The sequence below is a fragment of the Capra hircus genome, chromosome 4, assembly GCF_001704415.2.
Source record: "Capra hircus breed San Clemente chromosome 4, ASM170441v1, whole genome shotgun sequence".
Taxonomy (NCBI): domain Eukaryota; kingdom Metazoa; phylum Chordata; class Mammalia; order Artiodactyla; family Bovidae; genus Capra; species Capra hircus.
Genome location: NC_030811.1, coordinates 71,976,795 through 71,995,722, shown reverse-complemented (window position 1 = coordinate 71,995,722; position 18,928 = coordinate 71,976,795). Strand labels below are relative to the sequence as shown.

General features: G+C 38.4%; 2 protein-coding genes across 4 annotated transcripts in view; one reads left to right on the top strand and one right to left on the bottom strand.

Moving 5' to 3' along the window:
• Nucleotides 1–16,583, top strand: part of HBP1 (HMG-box transcription factor 1) — a 30,897-nt gene extending 14,314 nt beyond the window's left edge. For all 3 annotated transcript variants that reach the window (XM_005679135.3, XM_018047228.1, XM_018047227.1), the window contains exons 4-11: nucleotides 1,563–1,698; nucleotides 2,054–2,165; nucleotides 2,253–2,365; nucleotides 4,482–4,638; nucleotides 5,311–5,455; nucleotides 11,633–11,950; nucleotides 14,310–14,451; nucleotides 15,527–16,583. In XM_005679135.3, the coding sequence (XP_005679192.3) occupies nucleotides 1,563–1,698; nucleotides 2,054–2,165; nucleotides 2,253–2,365; nucleotides 4,482–4,638; nucleotides 5,311–5,455; nucleotides 11,633–11,950; nucleotides 14,310–14,451; nucleotides 15,527–15,544 (1,141 nt within the window). In that variant the 3' untranslated portion in view covers nucleotides 15,545–16,583. The remainder of the gene's footprint in view (nucleotides 1–1,562; nucleotides 1,699–2,053; nucleotides 2,166–2,252; nucleotides 2,366–4,481; nucleotides 4,639–5,310; nucleotides 5,456–11,632; nucleotides 11,951–14,309; nucleotides 14,452–15,526) is intronic.
• The window catches only part of COG5 (component of oligomeric golgi complex 5), a 282,487-nt gene continuing 280,833 nt past the window's right edge, over nucleotides 17,275–18,928 (bottom strand). Inside the window, exon 22 of the mRNA XM_005679133.3 lies at nucleotides 17,275–17,594. Coding sequence (XP_005679190.2) covers nucleotides 17,480–17,594 — 115 coding nt within the window. The 3' untranslated portion in view covers nucleotides 17,275–17,479. The remainder of the gene's footprint in view (nucleotides 17,595–18,928) is intronic.

The window sequence follows — 18,928 nt, the reverse complement described above, 5'->3', positions numbered from 1 at the left end:
CCATAGCTATTCTCTACAACTTTGTGTAGATTGTCAAACTGTTAGTTATTGAGCTTTTGGATGTCTGAAGTTGTAACTGCAGAGTGTCAAGGGGTTGAGGACATAAAATGTATGCTATGCTTGCATAGAGGGATGAGGAGACAATGGTGTCAGTCATTCAGACACATCAGCATATTAGTTTTTAGAGCATTTAGGCCACACGCTTTAGAACACTATGTTGTTCTCTTTTAAATGGTTATACAGAAGAACTGATAAACTTAATTTTCTTGTATTAAGAAAGCAGGGACAAGCTTAAGCAATTTTCAACAGTTTGGCCACTCAATAAATATGTAAATGTATAATAAAAAGAAATAAAAGATGAAACATTTATGTATTTATACTTTGAAAATTGGTTGGCGAGTATGCTAAAATATGTGGAAACTAACTTGGGTTTTTACTTAAGTTATGTGAACATGAAAACAGTATAGTTTTATATAAGTAATTTCTGCAAAGGTATAATAAAAATGTTACTTAAGATTAGAAAAATCGAGGGACTAATAGATTTCTCACGGAGTAAGTGCAAAATTGGAAAGTAAGATGCCCTCCTCCTGTTGGAACGAGGATTAGTACAGACACTGTAAACATTTTTTTGTTAAAGACCAAATCCCTAGCTGACATGAATTGTCCTGATTGAGGACCTTCAGTTGACCCTAAGTCTTCTCTGCTACTTTCCAATCTCCTAAATCAGTGCACATTAGTGCTTGCCCTGTACGGGCCTGTGGGGGAAGGATCTTAGTGTGTTCTTGAGAGCCCCATGTAGTCTGAAGGGAGTGCTGCCTGGTAAAGAGACCTTTGACAGGAAAGAAGGGGAAGAGGTAGCTTACTTTTTAAGGTGATCCTGGGGGTTGAAGTAGCTGGCTTTATGTGTAGCTGCTTTGCAAATAGGCTGTTTTCTACCATAACACGTTTAAACATTTCAGCTTCAGGTAATTCATTGAATCTGCAAGTGGTTGGTAGCTAAGGAGTTCCGAGTTTGTCACATAGAGCTTGGAGGCCCTGTTCAGACTGAGATTTAGTGACCACATCAGAGTAAGACAGAACGGGACAGGGAGCCCTGCATGAGGGGGCATCATCTTTCATGAAGGCAACTGTATATTTGTTTGTATTTAGTGATACATAGGAAATGGCAACCAACTCCAGTATATTCTTGCCTGGAGAATCCCATGGACAGAGGAGCTTGGTGGGCTACAGTCCACGGGTGGCAAAAAGTCAGACACGACTGAGCGACTTCACTTTCACTTTCACTAATGACACAAAAATGAGTGAATAAATGAAGGAAACAGTAATTTGGAATTTGAAGTATATTATCTCATCTGAAAAAAAGTGTTTAAAATGTGTGAAGAGGGAAAGAAGTTATACAACAACACACTACAGATGAAATTTTTGTTATCTTCACCAGTGTTTCCCATAGGTGTCTTACATGTAATAACACTGGTATGGTGAATGTGAAGTTCTTTTCATCAAAAGGAAAGCCCTAGTTTAAGGACCTTTGCTTTGTAACTAAAGTGGCTGATTTATTTTAGATCATCTCCTGTACACATCATAGCTACTAGCAAAAGTTTACATTCCTACGCGCGCCCTCCACCGGTGGCCTCTTCTAAGGGTGAGCCGGCCTTCCCTCATCACTGGAAGGAGCAAACACCAGTCAGACATGAAAGGGTAAGTTCATTCATGAAATTAAACTTTTATGACGTTTGCACAGCAGCTGAAAAACATTAACTTGTCCCTCACTAAGAGTGTCTTCTGAAGTACACACAGATGGAAAATAGTCTGTCTTGTTTTTCTGCTAGTGATCTGAGTTTGATTTTATATGTATAGCTCTAATAACTGTTAGAAAAATTCAGAATTACCAGTAAGAAAATGCATTTAACTAAACTTCCCAAAACATCAGAAGGCAGTTTTTTCTCCCACAGTTTAAAATTAGTAAGTTACCTACTAATAAAGTCTGAAGACACATATTTACAAAATACATTGAAAATAAAAACTAAAAAGTTTGTAATGCCTTTTTCCACAGGCAAACAGTGAGTCGGAATCTGGCATTTTCTGCATGTCCTCCCTTTCAGATGATGATGACTTGGGGTGGTGCAATTCCTGGCCTTCAACTGCTTGGCACTGTTTTTTGAAAGGTTAAAAAAAGGCTTGAATTTTTAGTTTACTAGTATAGCAAACACACTGATCACATATCTAATATTTGTTTTTTATTTCAACTTTAGGCACACGACTGTGTTTTCATAAGGGAAGCAATAAGGAATGGCAGAATGTGGAAGATTTTGCTAGAACCGAAGGCTGTGATAATGAGGAAGATCTCCAGATGGGCACTCACAAGGTTGATTTAAAATTCTTTAAACTTTCCCAAGTCTTTCAAAGGGAGCACAGGTGTTTTATTAATTTACAGATGTATCCTCCACTTGCTTTATGTTACATGGCATCCTGCGTTTTGGGAGGAGCTTTTGTGAATCCTCTTGGTGTGAACAACAGTGACTTGAGATCCTACCTTGATAATGAAGCTTTCTTAGATGGGAAAAAAGTATTTCTTAGCACTTTTTACACATTGCATTTTAGGGAAAACTAAACTGGCATTAAACATAAAATGAATAAATAAACCAAAGCCTTATCTTAGGTAATCTACAAAGTGGTTAATTCCCCCGTGGATAGAGAGTTGAGTTACTTTTAAAATGACCCAATAAAATGCTGGTATTTTCTGAGTTGGTAAGCAAAGGCAGTAATGGGTAGCAGTGGATACATACTGATGAAACTATCTTTGAAATCTTCACTTTCTCCATCTCCACTTTGGGCAGAGAAAATGGGCCTGTGAAGTGTGCTTGTTTAAAAATTCCTGTTTTGACCGTGCTATCTGTTAAGTCCTTGAGAAAGATAGTCTTGATGCCTTCAGTTTTCCTTCATGCTGTAAGCACTGTATTGTAAAGTTCACTGTAGTCTTTCCTTGGGCTCTGTAGCTCTACTAAAATTGTATCAAAGGTTACTGGTTTCATTCTGATTTAGAAATCTGCTTGGTTTGTTTGTCATTTCTGCAGTATTCTGCACAGTGGATTGTCTTCTTTTGATTTGTGTAGCATGGTACTGCCCTGATTTTCTTTCTGATGTCTTGGATTTTTTTTACTGTTGACTTGTCTGCCCATGATGTTGAATGTTAGATAAGGTTCTACCCCTCCTCACTCTATTTACACTTCCTCGCTGATGATAATGTTCAAAGCAATTCCTTGTGGCCCGTGGAAACTGCTCTGGTCTTGGAGTCAGGAGAGCTGTGCTCTTCTTTTTTGCTCTACCAGCAGCTATTAACATTTTCGTGACTGGCCTTGGGCAGTTTGTCTGCCCCACTGGGTGTTGGCTTCCTGTTTTGTAAGGTGGAATTGGATTGATTTTAAGTTCTTACAGAGCGAAGAATCAGAAGATTCTTTAATCTAGTTATTAGTATAACCAACACTGGACTGCCTTTATCTTCCCCTCCAGGCTGTTTTCCTCCTTTCTTTTAGGAGTATTATTATCTTTTCTTGATTGCCAGGTTCAAAATCTATCTTGTTTGCTTCATTCAAAACATGAAGATGACTATTTCCTTTCCTCCCTTCATATTCAGTTGATCCATTCTATTTCCTTCAAGACTTTTTACGTTTATTATTTTCTTTTATTAGTTAACTTTGATTGGATATTACAGCTAGCCATTGGCATGTCTGTCTCCTTTGTCTTTCTGTGAATTTAAGGGTAGGGATCATGTGTTTTCAGAGCCTAGCACCTAGCATCTACTGAGCACTCAATAAATACTGGTTGAATTTATTCAGCCCAGTTCTACCACCATTGCAGTTGTCAGATTCAAGACTGTAGTGGGTTTCTCCTGTTGAATCTTCAAATAAATTGAATACTAGAGATAGCTTTTATCTGTAGTCTTTGTCATCATCATAAAATTGAGTCATTAACAATAATACTTTCATTGACTTCCCAGATCCTTCTCAAAGGAAAGCTTGAGCACTTTGCCAGTCTTTAAGATCCCTTTACTTAACTTACTTACTAACTGGGCCCTTCTTCGCAGCCTTATTTGCCCCAACTCTGAATTCATCTTGTAATTTAGCAAATACTCAGCATTCTCCAAAGAAGTTGCTAGTTAAAACTATTCCTGGTATAAGGAGAGTGCTTCTAGATTCCATTTCACATGGGAATTGAAAGCCCTCCTAATCTCCTGGAGTTAATATCTCCCTTTAAACTCCATATAGCACTATTTATTTTTACATTGAAGTACTGATTCCAGTCTGTTTTATATTGTAGTAATTTATATATTTGCCTTTCTTCACTACTGGGTTGATAGCTCCTCAGTGGCAAGAATCCCATCTTATTTTTACCTTTTCTATAAAATCTTACACACAATAGGAACATCACTCCATGTTGAACTGAACATTGCCAATTTATTTGCTCTATGCATGTATTTCCAGGGCTATGGTTCTGATGGTCTAAAGTTGTTATCACATGAAGAAAGTGTATCATTTGGTGAGTCTGTACTGAAGTTGACTTTTGATCCTGGTACAGTGGAAGATGGTTTACTTACTGTAGAGTGTAAACTGGACCACCCTTTCTATGTTAAAAATAAAGGTAGGGCTTCAATTTGAATTTGTCATAACTTTTAAAGAAAGCTTCTTAAACTTGTAGTTATGTCTTATGGCGTGATTTTTGATGATTAAGAAAAAACTTTTGAAGGGAAATCTTCTTTCACACTAAAACTACCATAGGAAATGCCTTGTAATACCTACTGATGTTTAAATCTCTTAGCAGTAATCAGGTGGAGCTCTACTTCCTGTGGGTATGAAACTGTAGATTCATGTAGGGTATACCATAATAAGCTCTCTATTGTCTTGATATAATTTGGGGAATGAAATATTCTGGTAATTGAAATTTGGTTTAGGCCAACTATGCTTTATACCTGAGTCATATTAACAAAGTATCAAATGTAATGATTCAGAGACTATTTCATGGTCTCAGTCATCATCATTTATCACTTACTATCTTGTAGGTAGATGGAGTACTGATTGATAGAACTGATACACTAGTAAAATGCTGAATTAAACTAGTTTTGGAGGGCTTTTTGCATTGCTTAAATAAAATACTTGGATTTGTTTTGTGGCAAAGATACATGACTTGTGTTATAAATCTCTGAAATACTAACTTTTTGTTTTTAACACTCTGAGGTGACATGTCTAAGAAATAATTTGGGTGCCTTCTTTCAGTCTCTATCCTTTATGTAATGATTGTTTGATTTAACTTTAGGTTGGTCATCATTTTATCCAAGCTTGACTGTGGTACAGCATGGCATTCCATGTTGTGAAATTCATATTGGTGATGTATGTCTACCTCCTGGACACCCCGATGCCATTAATTTTGATGATTCAGGTGTTTTTGATACATTTAAAAGGTAATAGTAAATAATTCTTTTTTTTCCTCTGTTAAAGTTAACTCTTAATCTCCCTAATGATTGCTATTTAGGAGGTTAAACCTTTAAAGATGTGAGAATTAAAAAGGACTACTTAGAAGAAGTATGTACTGTCAACCCTTGAATAGCACAAGTGTTAGGGACACTGACCCCACACAGTTGAAAATCCACATATAACTGATAGCCAGCTTTTCATGTAGGCAAATTCAACCAACCATGGACTGAGTAGTGTTTACTATTGAAAAAAATAAATCCATGTTTAAGTGGACCCATGCAGTTGAAACCCATATTGTTTAAAGGTCAACAGTATAAGAATAAATGAAAAAATACTTAGTAATTAAAATAGTAATTCTAGAGAAGTTTTACAAAGGATGAAATAATGCCATTTGGAGCAACATGGATGGATGCAGTGATGATTATACTAAGTGAAGTAGGTGAAAGACAAATACCGTATCACTTATATGTGGAATCTTTAAAAAAAGATACAAATGAACTCATTACAAAACAGATAGACAAACTTACCTGAAAAAGTTACCTGAGGGGGATGGGGAGGGATAAATTAGTTTGGGATTAGCAGATACAAATTGTATACATATAATAAACAACAAGATCCTACTGAAATAGATCAGCTTTGATAGTTTAAAAAAATTTGTTAAATCTGGCCAGTTGTTTTGAACCAGTTCATTAATCTTTTAATTGTATCCTTTTTCCTTTAGTTAACTCTTTAATACTCAGTTTGACCAAGGTCTTTAGTTGTATGGATTAACAATTGTGAGAATAGCAAAAAAGTTAATATTTGGAATGACTTGAATAAAGCGATTTTTTCCTGAGATCACCTTGTTTAACAAGTTGTAGAACAGGATAAGAACCCATGTGTGCTGACACTCAAGGAGGATGACCAACTGAATTTTTGCGGAACTTTTCTGGTTTTAGCACTGAAAGTCCTGCATCCCTGGAAACCCCTCAGTCTTGGGAAGATGGGGGCAGTTGGGTCACCCTTCTCCCAGAAGGAATGCAGAGAAAGTCTGAATATAATATCTAGGATTTTAAGACCCATTGTTTCTTTGTGATAATTAACAAATTCATAAGCATTTAAGTAGAGAATTCTGAGGAGTTTTGCTGGGCTGACAATTTTATTTCATTCAGTTTAATATAAGGTTAATATGTTTTTATATTGAAAGCATAAGTGAGACTGTTAAAAAGGGAAAAAAGGTAACCAGCACAGGGCCTGACCCAGGCTGTGTGCTCATTAAACATCCCTATGATTGGAATCTAAATGCTGTTTGATTCTTTCATATACAGTCATCTTTGAAAAACAAGACAATGTTAAGGTCCGATACTCAGTATTCTTAGGATGTAGATTCATGATGCCTCTAATGTTTTGGTGAGAGTGTAAACTGACACAAAAATTTTGGAAGATAATTTGGCTTTATTGTCACCCCCGAATATGAGCAGTTCCATTCCTCTGTATGTACACCAGAGGGAGTGAGTGCTTGTAGATGTGCACTAGGAGCTCTGTGAAGCTCATGACAGCGAAAGCACGGACACAGTGTCAGTACTGATTCACTGGAAACCGGATGCAATACACTCATGCAATGGAATTCTTTTTGTCAGTGGAAAAGAAATGAATCTTGTGTGTGCTCATTCGTGTCTGATTCTTTTGCGACCCCATGGACTGTAGCCTGTCAGGCTCCTCTCCTTGGATTTCCCAGGCAAGAATACTGGCGTGGGTTGCCATTCCGTTCTCCAGGGGATCTTCCCAACACAGGGATTGAACCAGATTCATTATCACTAGTGCCACCTTAGACATACATTTTTAAACATGGATCAACTTTAAAAATGTTAAGTAAAAATTTATATATTCTTTCTATGACTCAGATGGTAAAGAATCTGCCAGCAATGTAGGAGACCCAGGTTCAGTCCCTGGGTCAGGAAGATCCCCTGGAGAAGGAGATGACAATCCACTCCAGTATTCTTGCCTGGAAAATCTCATGGACAGGAGGCTGGCTGGCTACTATCCATGGGGTCACAAAGAGTTGGACACGACTAAGTGACTAACACACGTTGTATATAAAATATATACAGTTAGGGATCCTCAAGTTAACCCCCAGGTTCAGTGTCTTACTGGGAGGACTCACAGGATTCAGTACTGAGTCACATGTATAGCTATGATTTCGTACAGTGAAGGGGGATATGAAGCAAAATTGTGAAAAGGAAAGGCGTGGGCTTAAGTCTCGTGAAGCCCGATTTCCAGGAGTCCTCTCCCTGTGGAGTCACACAGGACAGGCTTATTTCCCTCAGCAGGGAGTTGTGACAACACGTAGGAATTGTCATCTGCCAGGAAGCTTATTAGACATGCAACACTAGAGGTTTTATTGGGAGCTGGGTGCACAGGCTCTCTGCCTGGCATGTACCAAAAGCTTCCCGAACGAAAGCAGGTGTTTAGGGTAAACAGTATTTTCAGTACCCGCAGTTTAGGAACATTGAGCCACTTTACCAGTTGTGGGAATGAGGGGAACCCTCTTGAAATCCTAATTCCAAATGCTAGTCATTGCCAGCCTGTAAGTAACCATTTGAAAGGACAGCAAGCCTGTGATGTTCTTTATTCTGCACAATTAAACATTCTAAGTAATATAACATGTTAATATAGTTGCCATTTTAATAGTGTTGTTATAGTTTTATCGTTTATGAGTTTGTTTTATAATAAAATACTGGAAGGGGGAATGATAAACATTTCAGGAGAGTGGTTATCTCTGGGTGTGGCCAGTGTAGAACTTCAGTAATATTAGAAATATCCTATTTATTTGTTGTTGTTTTAAGTTTTATTATACATACATATATTCTTTTACACATGGCTTATCACAATGTATTGAATATAGTTCCCTGTGCTGTACAGTAGGACCTTGCTGTTTATCCATTCTGTATATAATAATTTTTGCATTTCCTAATTCCCAGTCCTTCCCTCCCACACCCTTCCTCCCCCTTGGCAAGTCTGTTCTGTTTTGGCCATGCCATCTGGCTTGCAGGATCTTAGTGCCCACCCAGGCTTTAGGCAGTGAAATCACAGAGTCCTAAGTGCTGGATCGCCAAGGAATTCCATGTGTTGTATTTTAGATTTGACTTAACTCTCTTATGCAGATGCAAGCCTCAGTGCTTTAGCTGTAAAATGGATGTAATAACACCACCTAACTCTACTCCTTGTTGTGAAGACTAGAATTTATAGTACCCAGCTAGACATTGCTGGCAACACGATAGGTGCTTTGGGGTCATGCTTGTTGGAGAAGGGCATGTGAGGTGACGTCAGCTTGCAGAGGACCAGAAGTCGGCAATAAACTGATGAGCTCTTAAACACAGTTTGTGGCTCTGCTGTAGAAAGGAAGCTTCCAAGTAAGAATCTGATTTGAAGAAGCCCATTTGAGACAATTGGGCATTGAGGCCAATCTTCTAGGCATCCCTGGGCAGGTTTAGGGATAGTCACTTTACCAGTCTAGGCTACTTTGTCCATAAAAATTGATCCTTCACTTGAGTACCTGTGAGCTATTCTTCCAGCTATGCAGCATTGCATAGCATGTATTCTCTTCATTTTAGAGATGAGTAAACAGGCTACAGGATTACCTGCCCAAGGCTGTATTATTGGTAAGTGGCAGAGATGGGCTTTGAGCCCAGTTTTTACGTTCTCCAGATTTGTTTTCTTTTACCCTCTTGGTCAGTCATCAGACATTTTGAGTGCCTAGAATGTGCTGGAATTGGGGATTTTAAAATCAGTTAAAGCATAAGCTTGCCTCTCTGCTTCCAGTCTAAAGAAAGAAGTGATGAGTGAGTCCATGTGTATGGGGTGTGATGTGCTGGTTGAGAGGCAGTGTAGTCCAGTAGCACCTTGGTTCTGGAGCTGACTGCCAGGATTCAGGTCCTGGCTTTGTGATAGATTTGCTGTGGAAATAGGGATAAGCTAAGTTTTCAATTTTTCTGTGGATCTTTGAAAAAAGAAAAAACAAGCTGTAGAAGGGTTAAGTGAGTTAATGTTTGTGATTTGCTTAATATACACTACAATATTGTAGAGTTTTTCTTTAAGAGTAATAGACAATGATGGTGGGAAAGGGGGCGTTGTAAGCTTGAGGAATGGTATGTAGAAAAAGTAAGGTGTGAAATAAAAGCATATTTTAGGAACTGCAGATTGTGAAGGTAGTGAATGTTCAGTATAGCAAAAAAAATTAAACTTTTCAAAGATTGATTTTATGTGATATTGTAATGCTGTGGTCATGGCAAAATCTGAATTCTGTGATTGAATATTTCAAACTACAGATTTTACCCATAGTGGAAATGGATGGTTGGTTGTACCACTAGATGGTGGTATTTTCAAATTTCAGTAGTCAGTTAGCTTACCCTATTTTTAAATCTCTTGGTATTTCAAATTGTAATTAAATATTTTCCTTCAGTTAGGGATTTGATACCTGGGATGGGAAGATTGCCCTGAAGGGAGGGCATGGCAACCCACTCCAGTATTCTTGCCTGGAGGATGGTGAGCTACAGTCCATGGTATCCCTAAGAATCGAACATGACTGAAGCAGCTTAGCACACAAGCACAGTAGAGATTAATAATTTTGTGTCAGGTTCGTTTACAGTAGTTAGGTTTGCTGTTTTTCTAAATTACATATGGGAGGGGATTGAGGTAGCAAAAATTATTTCTCTGGCTTAATACTGATTGCTAAGCATTTACTGGATGATTTTGGAGTCATACTTCAAGTACACTTATTTCATGTAATACCTTTTATTTCCTTAATATATTTTATTGAGGTGCAGTTGATTTATAATGTTTCAGGTACCCAGCAAAGTGATCGAGTTATACACTTATTTTTGAGATTATTTTCCATTATAGGTTATTACAAGATACTGACTAGTTCCCTGCGCTATACAGTAAACCTTTGTTGCTTGTTGTGATACCTTTTAAAACAGATGTTGTGATAATTGGTAAAAATCATTTTTATTGTGTGCAGTGAATGGTGTGGACCCCACTCATGTAGCTCTCCGTATGTGTCTAGAATCATCTGTAATCTCATATTGTTTTACCTGTAGGCAGATACTATTCCTGTAGCTCATATCAACCTGTTGATGTATTGCTAGAATTTATGTTTTCAGGGGGAGAGTGAGTTGGGTTTAGAGTAAAAGATTTTCTGCTAAGATTAAAAATGTAAGCGGAAAGTTAAAAAAATTTACACAGTTGGAACAAGAGAGCTCTTTTAATAGGTTATCTTTAGGCTGTGGTCCTCATTATCTCCAATTTTCAGACAGTGTTTTCAGTAAGTCTGATGATGATTCACCTTGAGGTTTGCCAACAATGGTACAGAGTATTATGATATTGCTGAGGCAGCCTGGGGCTTTGGAGATGGACAAACATGAGGATTGAGAGCTAATAGCTGTGAGGCTGTGGGTGAATGATACTTCACCTTTTTTAGCCTGTTTCTTCATATAGAGAGGACAATAATCAACAAGCAAGATAATTGAGAAAGTAAGATAGAGAACTTATTTTGATACCTGTATAAACTGAATATAGCAGACGAAATGTAGTCTTTCTGACAAGTGTGGGTGTTTAAGTTTTAGGCTGTGTTACGTTGATCGCCTTTAGGGGAGATGTATGCATGTATGACTGCTTGTACCTAAACAAATGATCAGGCTACTGTGCATTTTAAGTTCCTTCAGCTACATTTAACCAATTCTCCCTGTCCTTAGCCAACATCTTACCTTCTGTAGCAGTTAGTCCTTAGGTCTGGTATGTATGCCTGCTACTGTTAAAATTTTTTTAGTTTCAGGTTTCTGTAGCTCAACAAAATAGGTTATCAGATTTGTCCAAAAATAAATCTAAAGTAGGAATAAGTGAGTTGTATGGGATCTTAATGTGGATTATTATAAATTTCTTTGGGGTGGGGAGGGGTGAAGTACTTTAAAAAAGAAAACTTTGTATTCTCAAGATTAAAAAAACTGATTTTAGTAAATGCAGCTTTCATGTTATAACCAACTGTCAAAGGTGAAGTTGTTAAAGTAGTGTTGGTAGTATTTAAGGTAAAATACACAGAAGTTTCCAATCAGATCTTAAGGATACTTCTTTTTTAATCCTGTTTTTACAAATCAGATAATTGTACTGAATTAAACATTTATTTATAGCTATGACTTCACGCCTATGGATTCTTCTGCCGTTTACGTGCTAAGTAGTATGGCTCGTCAGCGTCGTGCGTCTTTGTCTTGTGGAGGACCTGGAGGTCAAGACTTTGAAAGATCTGGATTCAGTAAAAACTGTGGCTCACCGGGATCATCACAGCTCTCTTCCAGTTCTTTGTATGCTAAAGCTGTCAAAACCCACAGCTCAGGGACTGTGAGTGCCACTTCTCCTAACAAGTGCAAAAGACCAATGAATGCCTTCATGCTTTTTGCCAAAAAATACAGAGTTGAATATACTCAGATGTATCCAGGGAAAGATAACAGGTAAAAATAGTGATGATTCTGACTGTGATAATTTGAATACTTCTTCTATGGGGTTCACAGGAACTGCGATAATTAAATCAACTTATTCTTCAGTAGCTTTCATTATTGAATTCTGTTGTCCAGGTTGGCTTTAAAGTAAAAGTTAAGACAGATAATTAGGTTACCTAAGAGATAAAGGTCTGCCATCTAAAATAATATTAAATGTCACTTGCCTGTTAGAGGACTTAGTTTTAACAGCTGTTCCACTTTTATAGGAAAGACTAGCACCTCCTTTTGTCAGACCTCAAGGAGGTACTTTACAGTGGATTTGCAGGCGTTGGCAGTTTCTAATGACTGCCAGATTTGCCAAAAGACTGAACGTAGAGGCGTCCTCAGTCGAGCTCAGGAATACAAGTTAATGCTAGTCCTTCCTGCTGTTTGCTCGTACCCTTACCTCATCTTGGAATCCTCTACTATTCACTTCCTCGAACCAAGTTCTCCACAAATTATCTTTCCTATTCTTCCTAGTTCCCTTACCCATATTAGTATTATGAGAAAAGTCAAATGATTATGCACATAGAATAATTCAGCTTTGAATCAGGTTTGAATGACTCATCTCTTTTTATATACGTATATTTGAGATGCTACTGACATATTACATACTGAGTTTCAGGTGTATAGCATAATGCTTTGCTATTTGTATATAATGATAGCAACAGTAAGCCTTGGAGAAGGAAATGGCAACCCATTCCAGTACTCGTGCCTGGAAGATTCCACGGACTGAGGAGCCTGGTAGGCTACAATCCATGGGGTCACAAAGAGTCGGACATGACTGAGTGACTTCACACTTCAACAATAAGTCTAATTAATATACATACCATGATTAGGGATTTTTTTTCTTGTGATGAGATCTTCTAAGATCAGCTTTCTTAGCAGTTTTCAAATACACTGCAGTATTTATTACTCACTGTGCTCACCCTTCTGTACATTACAGCCGATCACTTATTTTATATCTGGAAGTTTGTACCTGTTCACCAGCTTCACCCATTTTGCCCATCCCCAATATTTTTATTTTTATTAAAAAGAGAAGCTTCTTTTACCAAATGTATCTGTTGGCAATTGATACATATATGAATGCTTTGTAATCAAATAGTACATGTATCAACCATTATATGGTACCTTTAACCCAGAGACTATAAAAACTGGTTTTTATTTTAATCAAAGATGCAGTGATTAATTGCATCAGCTTATTGTATTAAAAAATAACATACATTTATAACATCTTAAATTTCAAGGAGTAGAGCATCTGTGGTGACTGTTTTTCTAAAGCTTAGAGGCCAGTTTTTTAGCCTCCATATCAGCCATTGTGAAATCTTTTGTATGTACTACACACAGTCATTGCAGACTTTTTCATGTTGAGTGTCATGAAATTGAGAGTTAACTAAGGGTTAAGCTCTTCACAGAAGGAAAACAGTTATGTCTGCTTGTTCTGAATGTGACTATTTTAGTAGGTTTGGGAGCAGATTAGTAAATGAAATTAAAGTATTAGTTGCTCAGTTGTGTCCCACTCTTCGCGACCCCATTTACGAGACTCCTCTGTCCATGAGATTCTCCAGGCGAGAATACTGGAGTGGGCTGCCATTCCCTTCTCCAGGGGATCTTCCCCACCCAGAGACTGGACCTGGGTCTCCTGCATTGCAGCCAGATCCTTTACCATTTGAGCCACCAGCGAAGCCCTTTGATTCGTAAATAGGAAACAGCTTCAGATTTCAATCCTGATGTCTTACCAGTTGAATTGTCCTCCTTGAATTTATCCATTTTAGAGTACAGATGATGCCTAAAGTTTATTTGGTGGTGTCTTTAGGAGATAAGCAGTAAGTACATAGTTAATGCCATTCCATTTTCTTTATGGTTGCATGAAAGAAAAAAGACTACTTAATGGGTATGGGCACCAAGAAGAAGAAGAGCTTTTAATAGAAGGTGAATACTTCATGCTGCTGACACTCTGCCTTAATATCTCAAACAGTTTTGAAAAACTGATGTACCCAATGATAATTTAAACTGTTTCTCTGAATACTTTTTTTTCTTCTTCAAATCAAAGCTGTGTAAAATACCCAATTTTTAGCCATTTTAGATATTCTCTGACAATTTGAAATATTGGTCCTACTCCAGGAGGCTTTAATTGCCAAGATTATGATGAATGGACCATATGACTTAGGATTTTACTGGAAATGACTACTATAGTCTTGACTTTTCCTGTTCTCTGTGTTGGACAAGATTTTTGTTTTTCAACTTTGTATTTCTTCCTGAAGTAGGAGCACTTGACATGAGTTTTTGAAAAATTCTTGCCTTCAGCATTGTGTAAATGTTTCTTTTATAGAGCCATAAGTGTGATCCTTGGTGACAGGTGGAAGAAAATGAAGAATGAGGAGAGGAGGATGTATACATTAGAAGCAAAGGCTTTGGCTGAAGAACAAAAACGTTTAAATCCTGACTGTTGGAAAAGGAAAAGAACCAATTCAGTATGTTTCAAAAAGTAGTTCCTTAAAGTGATCTTGACTTAACTCCAAAACTCTACTATCATATTAGAGCATTTGTTAGAACCTTTAAAAGGGTGTTGAAGCTGTTTCTCAGCCTTTTTATCTTTCAAAGCCTCATAATGGTTGTCCATCATCATGTAAGGTAGGCTGCCTTTCATCATTAGTGCCATTTACTTTAGCATGGAAAGTAGAAATGTTTGGTGGAGATGCTGAAGTGGATAGATTTGGAATGTATTTCTAGTTGGGTTGAAAGATAAGGATTATTAACTCATTAATATCACACAGCAGAAAAATTTTCTAATTTGGGGTGGTATGTCTCAACAGCTTTTCTTAGTTGGTGATGGGTAAGGACGGTGGAGGTAGAGATAAGTTAACCAACTTTCATGGGGACTTCTGACATTTGCCCAGAATTTCTAGGTTAAAAAATCTCAGGATGGAGAAGATATAGAAAATTGGGAAGGCTAGTAAACAAGTTCGCACCATAGTAATGCTGTATCGGACAGACTTGATTCTTAGAACTTCTCCATTACTAGACTGGCATTTTTTTAAGTTGTGTTTTTGATTAATTACAAGAAAACTTCACATGATAGAATGAGCTTAATTTGAAATTTCACTAAAAGGGACGACAGTATTTTGCAGCAGGAGTGCTGGCCAAGGATGTTCTAATTCACCCCATGTATTTGTCTGTTTCTGTTATAGTAACACGTCGTTCACATCCACTTAAGAATTTCTTTATAAAAAGTAGTCAGATTCCAATATAAGAATATGACTGGACTGGGTTTTTTAAGTTATTACCTTAGGATTCCATGTGGTAGAACTTTGCCTGGATCCCCTTTCATTTCTGCTCATCCTAGTCCATCTCTCTCATCTCATTTTCATAAATTTTCTGGTTGCTTGGACCACTGGGTATTAGCCAACTTTAAAAAATGTAACACTTTTGAGAAAGCAGTCTTTTTTAGTAGTATTGTTACTAATATATTACCCATCTTAGCTTTTCATTTGTAAAATTATGTACTGATTTGTAAGCATTCACTGAGTTTTAATTTTATCTCCACAGGGCTCACAGCAACATTAAACAGGATGCTTGACTGTTGATGGAAAGATTTAAGATGAAGGTCTCACCATTTGTCCTGAATCCGTGTGACCATAAGATACCGATAGCATTGAGTCTTGAAATGATTTAATAATGAGTGAGGATTTGCTTTCTCCATTAGAGCATTAAGTAAGCTAAAACTATCAACATTGTAAACCAAATTGCCTTATTTTTCTTCCAAACTTCATATATGTCTATCAGGTAATATAGGCTTGAAAATTGATATCCTGTGGTGCTAAAGTACAGTAGAAAAGAGAGGAGAAGTGTATACATGTTTTATTTTAAATTGTACAAAAGGGGAATTTAAAAATATGTAACTGCTGTTTATACATTGGCTCCTTACTGCTTATTAATCTGTATTGTACACATAATGGGGTGAAGCAGAAGCCGGGAGCTGGCCTTCCTTGAGCAGCCACCACATGGCTCAGCATCTGTGCCAAACATGGGGGCTCCTAGTCTGGCCAGTGCCAAGAGGTTACCAGGACACAGGGCCGGTGGATGGTGCCAGTGCCAGCCTATGAGCCACCTGCCGCGGCTCCCGAGCTGAGTTGGACACACTGGGCGGCGTCCACCCTTGACTTCAGTGGAGACCCAGCCCAGGCCAAGGTAAAGTTAGTTAATAGCATTGGGATATAGTCACTGTAATGGTGCTGTTAACAGTTGACACCATTGTATTTTTAACTTTGTGTCCTATATCTCCTCAGCCACGTATCTTAATACCGTTTTTGTCATCGTGTCTATGGTGGGGGCGGACTTTGCACTCAAGCAGTGCCACACTTGCACTTTACTTTCCTCCAGCTGTCTACAACGAGAGCAAACACAACGGCAGTAGAGCTGCGTCTGCTCTGAGCTACAATCATGGCTTTTCGTGTTACTCACCAAGTGGTGTTTCTGGTTAGGAATCACAGCTATAAAATTGATTTCAGTTCATTACACTTCTTCATGATGTTGCCCCTAAATTTTGCACACTATATTCTTGTATATTATTTCAAATAAAATGAAAAAAATTGTTTATCTCTGACTTCTGATTTATCCTGATGGAACTTTATGAATGAGTCATCCAAATAATAGGTTCAGGAAATGGAAAATATTTTTACAAGTGGCTTGTGGGATTTTAAACTTTAAAATGTTAATGACAAGGCAAGGGCAATAGAAAGAAGGACCCAGATTACTATTTATAAGACTCCTTTCAGAGTAAAAGCTAATTTTTAGCTTGGCATCTCTGTTATAAAGTAGAACAGACCCCAAAGTCTGCTGTTAATAAAGTGACACACAAAGTACGAAGACAGCCTTGCTCTATTATTAAAGATACAGTAAGATGCGGTTAAACAACACTGAGCTTCGGATATGCTTCGGGATATGCCAGTGGTTACCGAACTGTTGCACATTGGAAACATTTTATTAAATAAAATAGTAATGCCTGCTTCCTACCCCCATACTTATTAATATGGAGTACAAATTGGGCATCAGGATTATTTAAAGCTACCAGTGATTCTAATGTGCAGCCAAATAATGGAAGCTACTGGGTTAACTCCTTACCCAGCAAGAAAGGATGTCGGCTGGGGAGAAGCAGCGTATTTACTATAGAACTTGACTCCGTCCCTTAAGCTGTGGGGACTCTGTGATGGGAAAGAAGTTTTAGATAGCTTCATAGAAAAACCCGATGGGAGAGAAGAGTTTGGTATCTTTTTGGAAAAATAAGCTCTACAGAATTTCAAGGTGGTGATGAATCTATTTTGACATTTTATGGTACTTAAGGTAGAAGAGCTTAAGAGGTAAACAGAAGAGGTCAACAGGGAAATACAGAAAAGTCATTTAGATTCATGAAACAGTAGATGGTAGCTGTCTTTTAGAGTATGTATTTGCCACCCTTGGATGGGTTAGCACAAAATGGAGATTAAGAAATACTTCACATTCTTACTGAAGAGCAGACATAGCTTTCTGAAGCAGCTGAACCATTATGGGATAAACCGGTGCAAATTCTTTGCCTTCTCTGCTTCTTACTGATTGAACATAAGCTTCCAGAGCACCCCTGAAAACCAAAGGGAAACAGTGTCAGAAGGCATACAGATGAAACAGCAGCCTGGAGGGTGCCAGCGCTTGAAAGCAGCTCGTTTCTGCTTTGCTCAGTCAACGGATGGCCCTCAAAACTTTTGTCAGTAGGGTTCCTGTGGCCAAGGTGCAGAGCTGTGCAGTTTTCAACCCGCATTGCACGTAGTGGTCTCATCACACAATCCAGGCGCTCTGGCAGCTAAGATTGTTTCCCTTTCCTATTGCAGAGACTTCTGCAGAGCCAAGTGCAGGCTGTGTCTGCACAGAGCTCACAAGGGGGCGCCCCGCTCCGCAGAGGGGACTGCCCTGGAGGGGCAGGGCCCTCACTGCACATTAATGCTGCAGGGGCTTTATACTCCCGTTACTTGAATGTGAACCCACAAGTAGGGTAAACTTCATAGGCTCCAGTTGTTGGCAGATTGTGATAAGACAGCCTGAATTTAGCGATAGGTATGATCAATGTTCTCAATTAATTAGATCGGGGGTCTCCAAACTACAGCACAGATCAAGTCCAGCCCTATGCTTGTTCATTTATGCATACTTTTAATTATTGGTCTACCTATGTTCCAAGTAAAACAATCAAATTTTTGTTATAATCATGAAATCACACACTCCGGAGCATTTCCACAGCTATCATAGCTCACATACTGTCTCAAGTCTCAGCTCATACGCAATTCTTACCTGTATTATTTGCTGCCAAACACTGAAAAACATAGCCCTCTGTCAGGTTTGGTCATTATTTTCATTCAACTACACGGACTATATTTGATGGGAGTGTAGCCAGTTCAGTGCTCAGGCCATAGCACCCCTCAACCTTGCTACCCACTGGCAGGGTTTTATAATTTCCTGTCCTGACCTCACTCCTCATCTCTGCCTTCTGGACATCTTTATGTGATTCCTTCCAGGATTCCCTCAGACTCACCTGTCAGAAACCTAGGGCCACCCAAACCCACAAGATGTACACCACCAAGAGGGAACCCAGTGTAAGCTATGGACTCCAGGTGACAGTGTGTCAGTGTAGACTTGAAGGCCACTCTGGAGGAGGGGTGCTGGTAGTGGAGGAGGCTGTGCATGTAGGGGTAGGGGGCATATGGGAAAAATATCTGTACCTTCTCAAATTGGCTGTGAACCTGAACCTGCTCTAAAAAATAAAATAACCATAAAAAGAAAAAGACAAACCTCTGGTAAAAAACCTACATGAAGAGTAGTATTTGCCCCCTTAACTACTTCAGTAAAGTGACCATCTTCTCCCCAGTCTATGTCTAAAACTGTGTAAGTCCTGCACGTAACCAGTTTTCAGGTCCTGTTAATTTA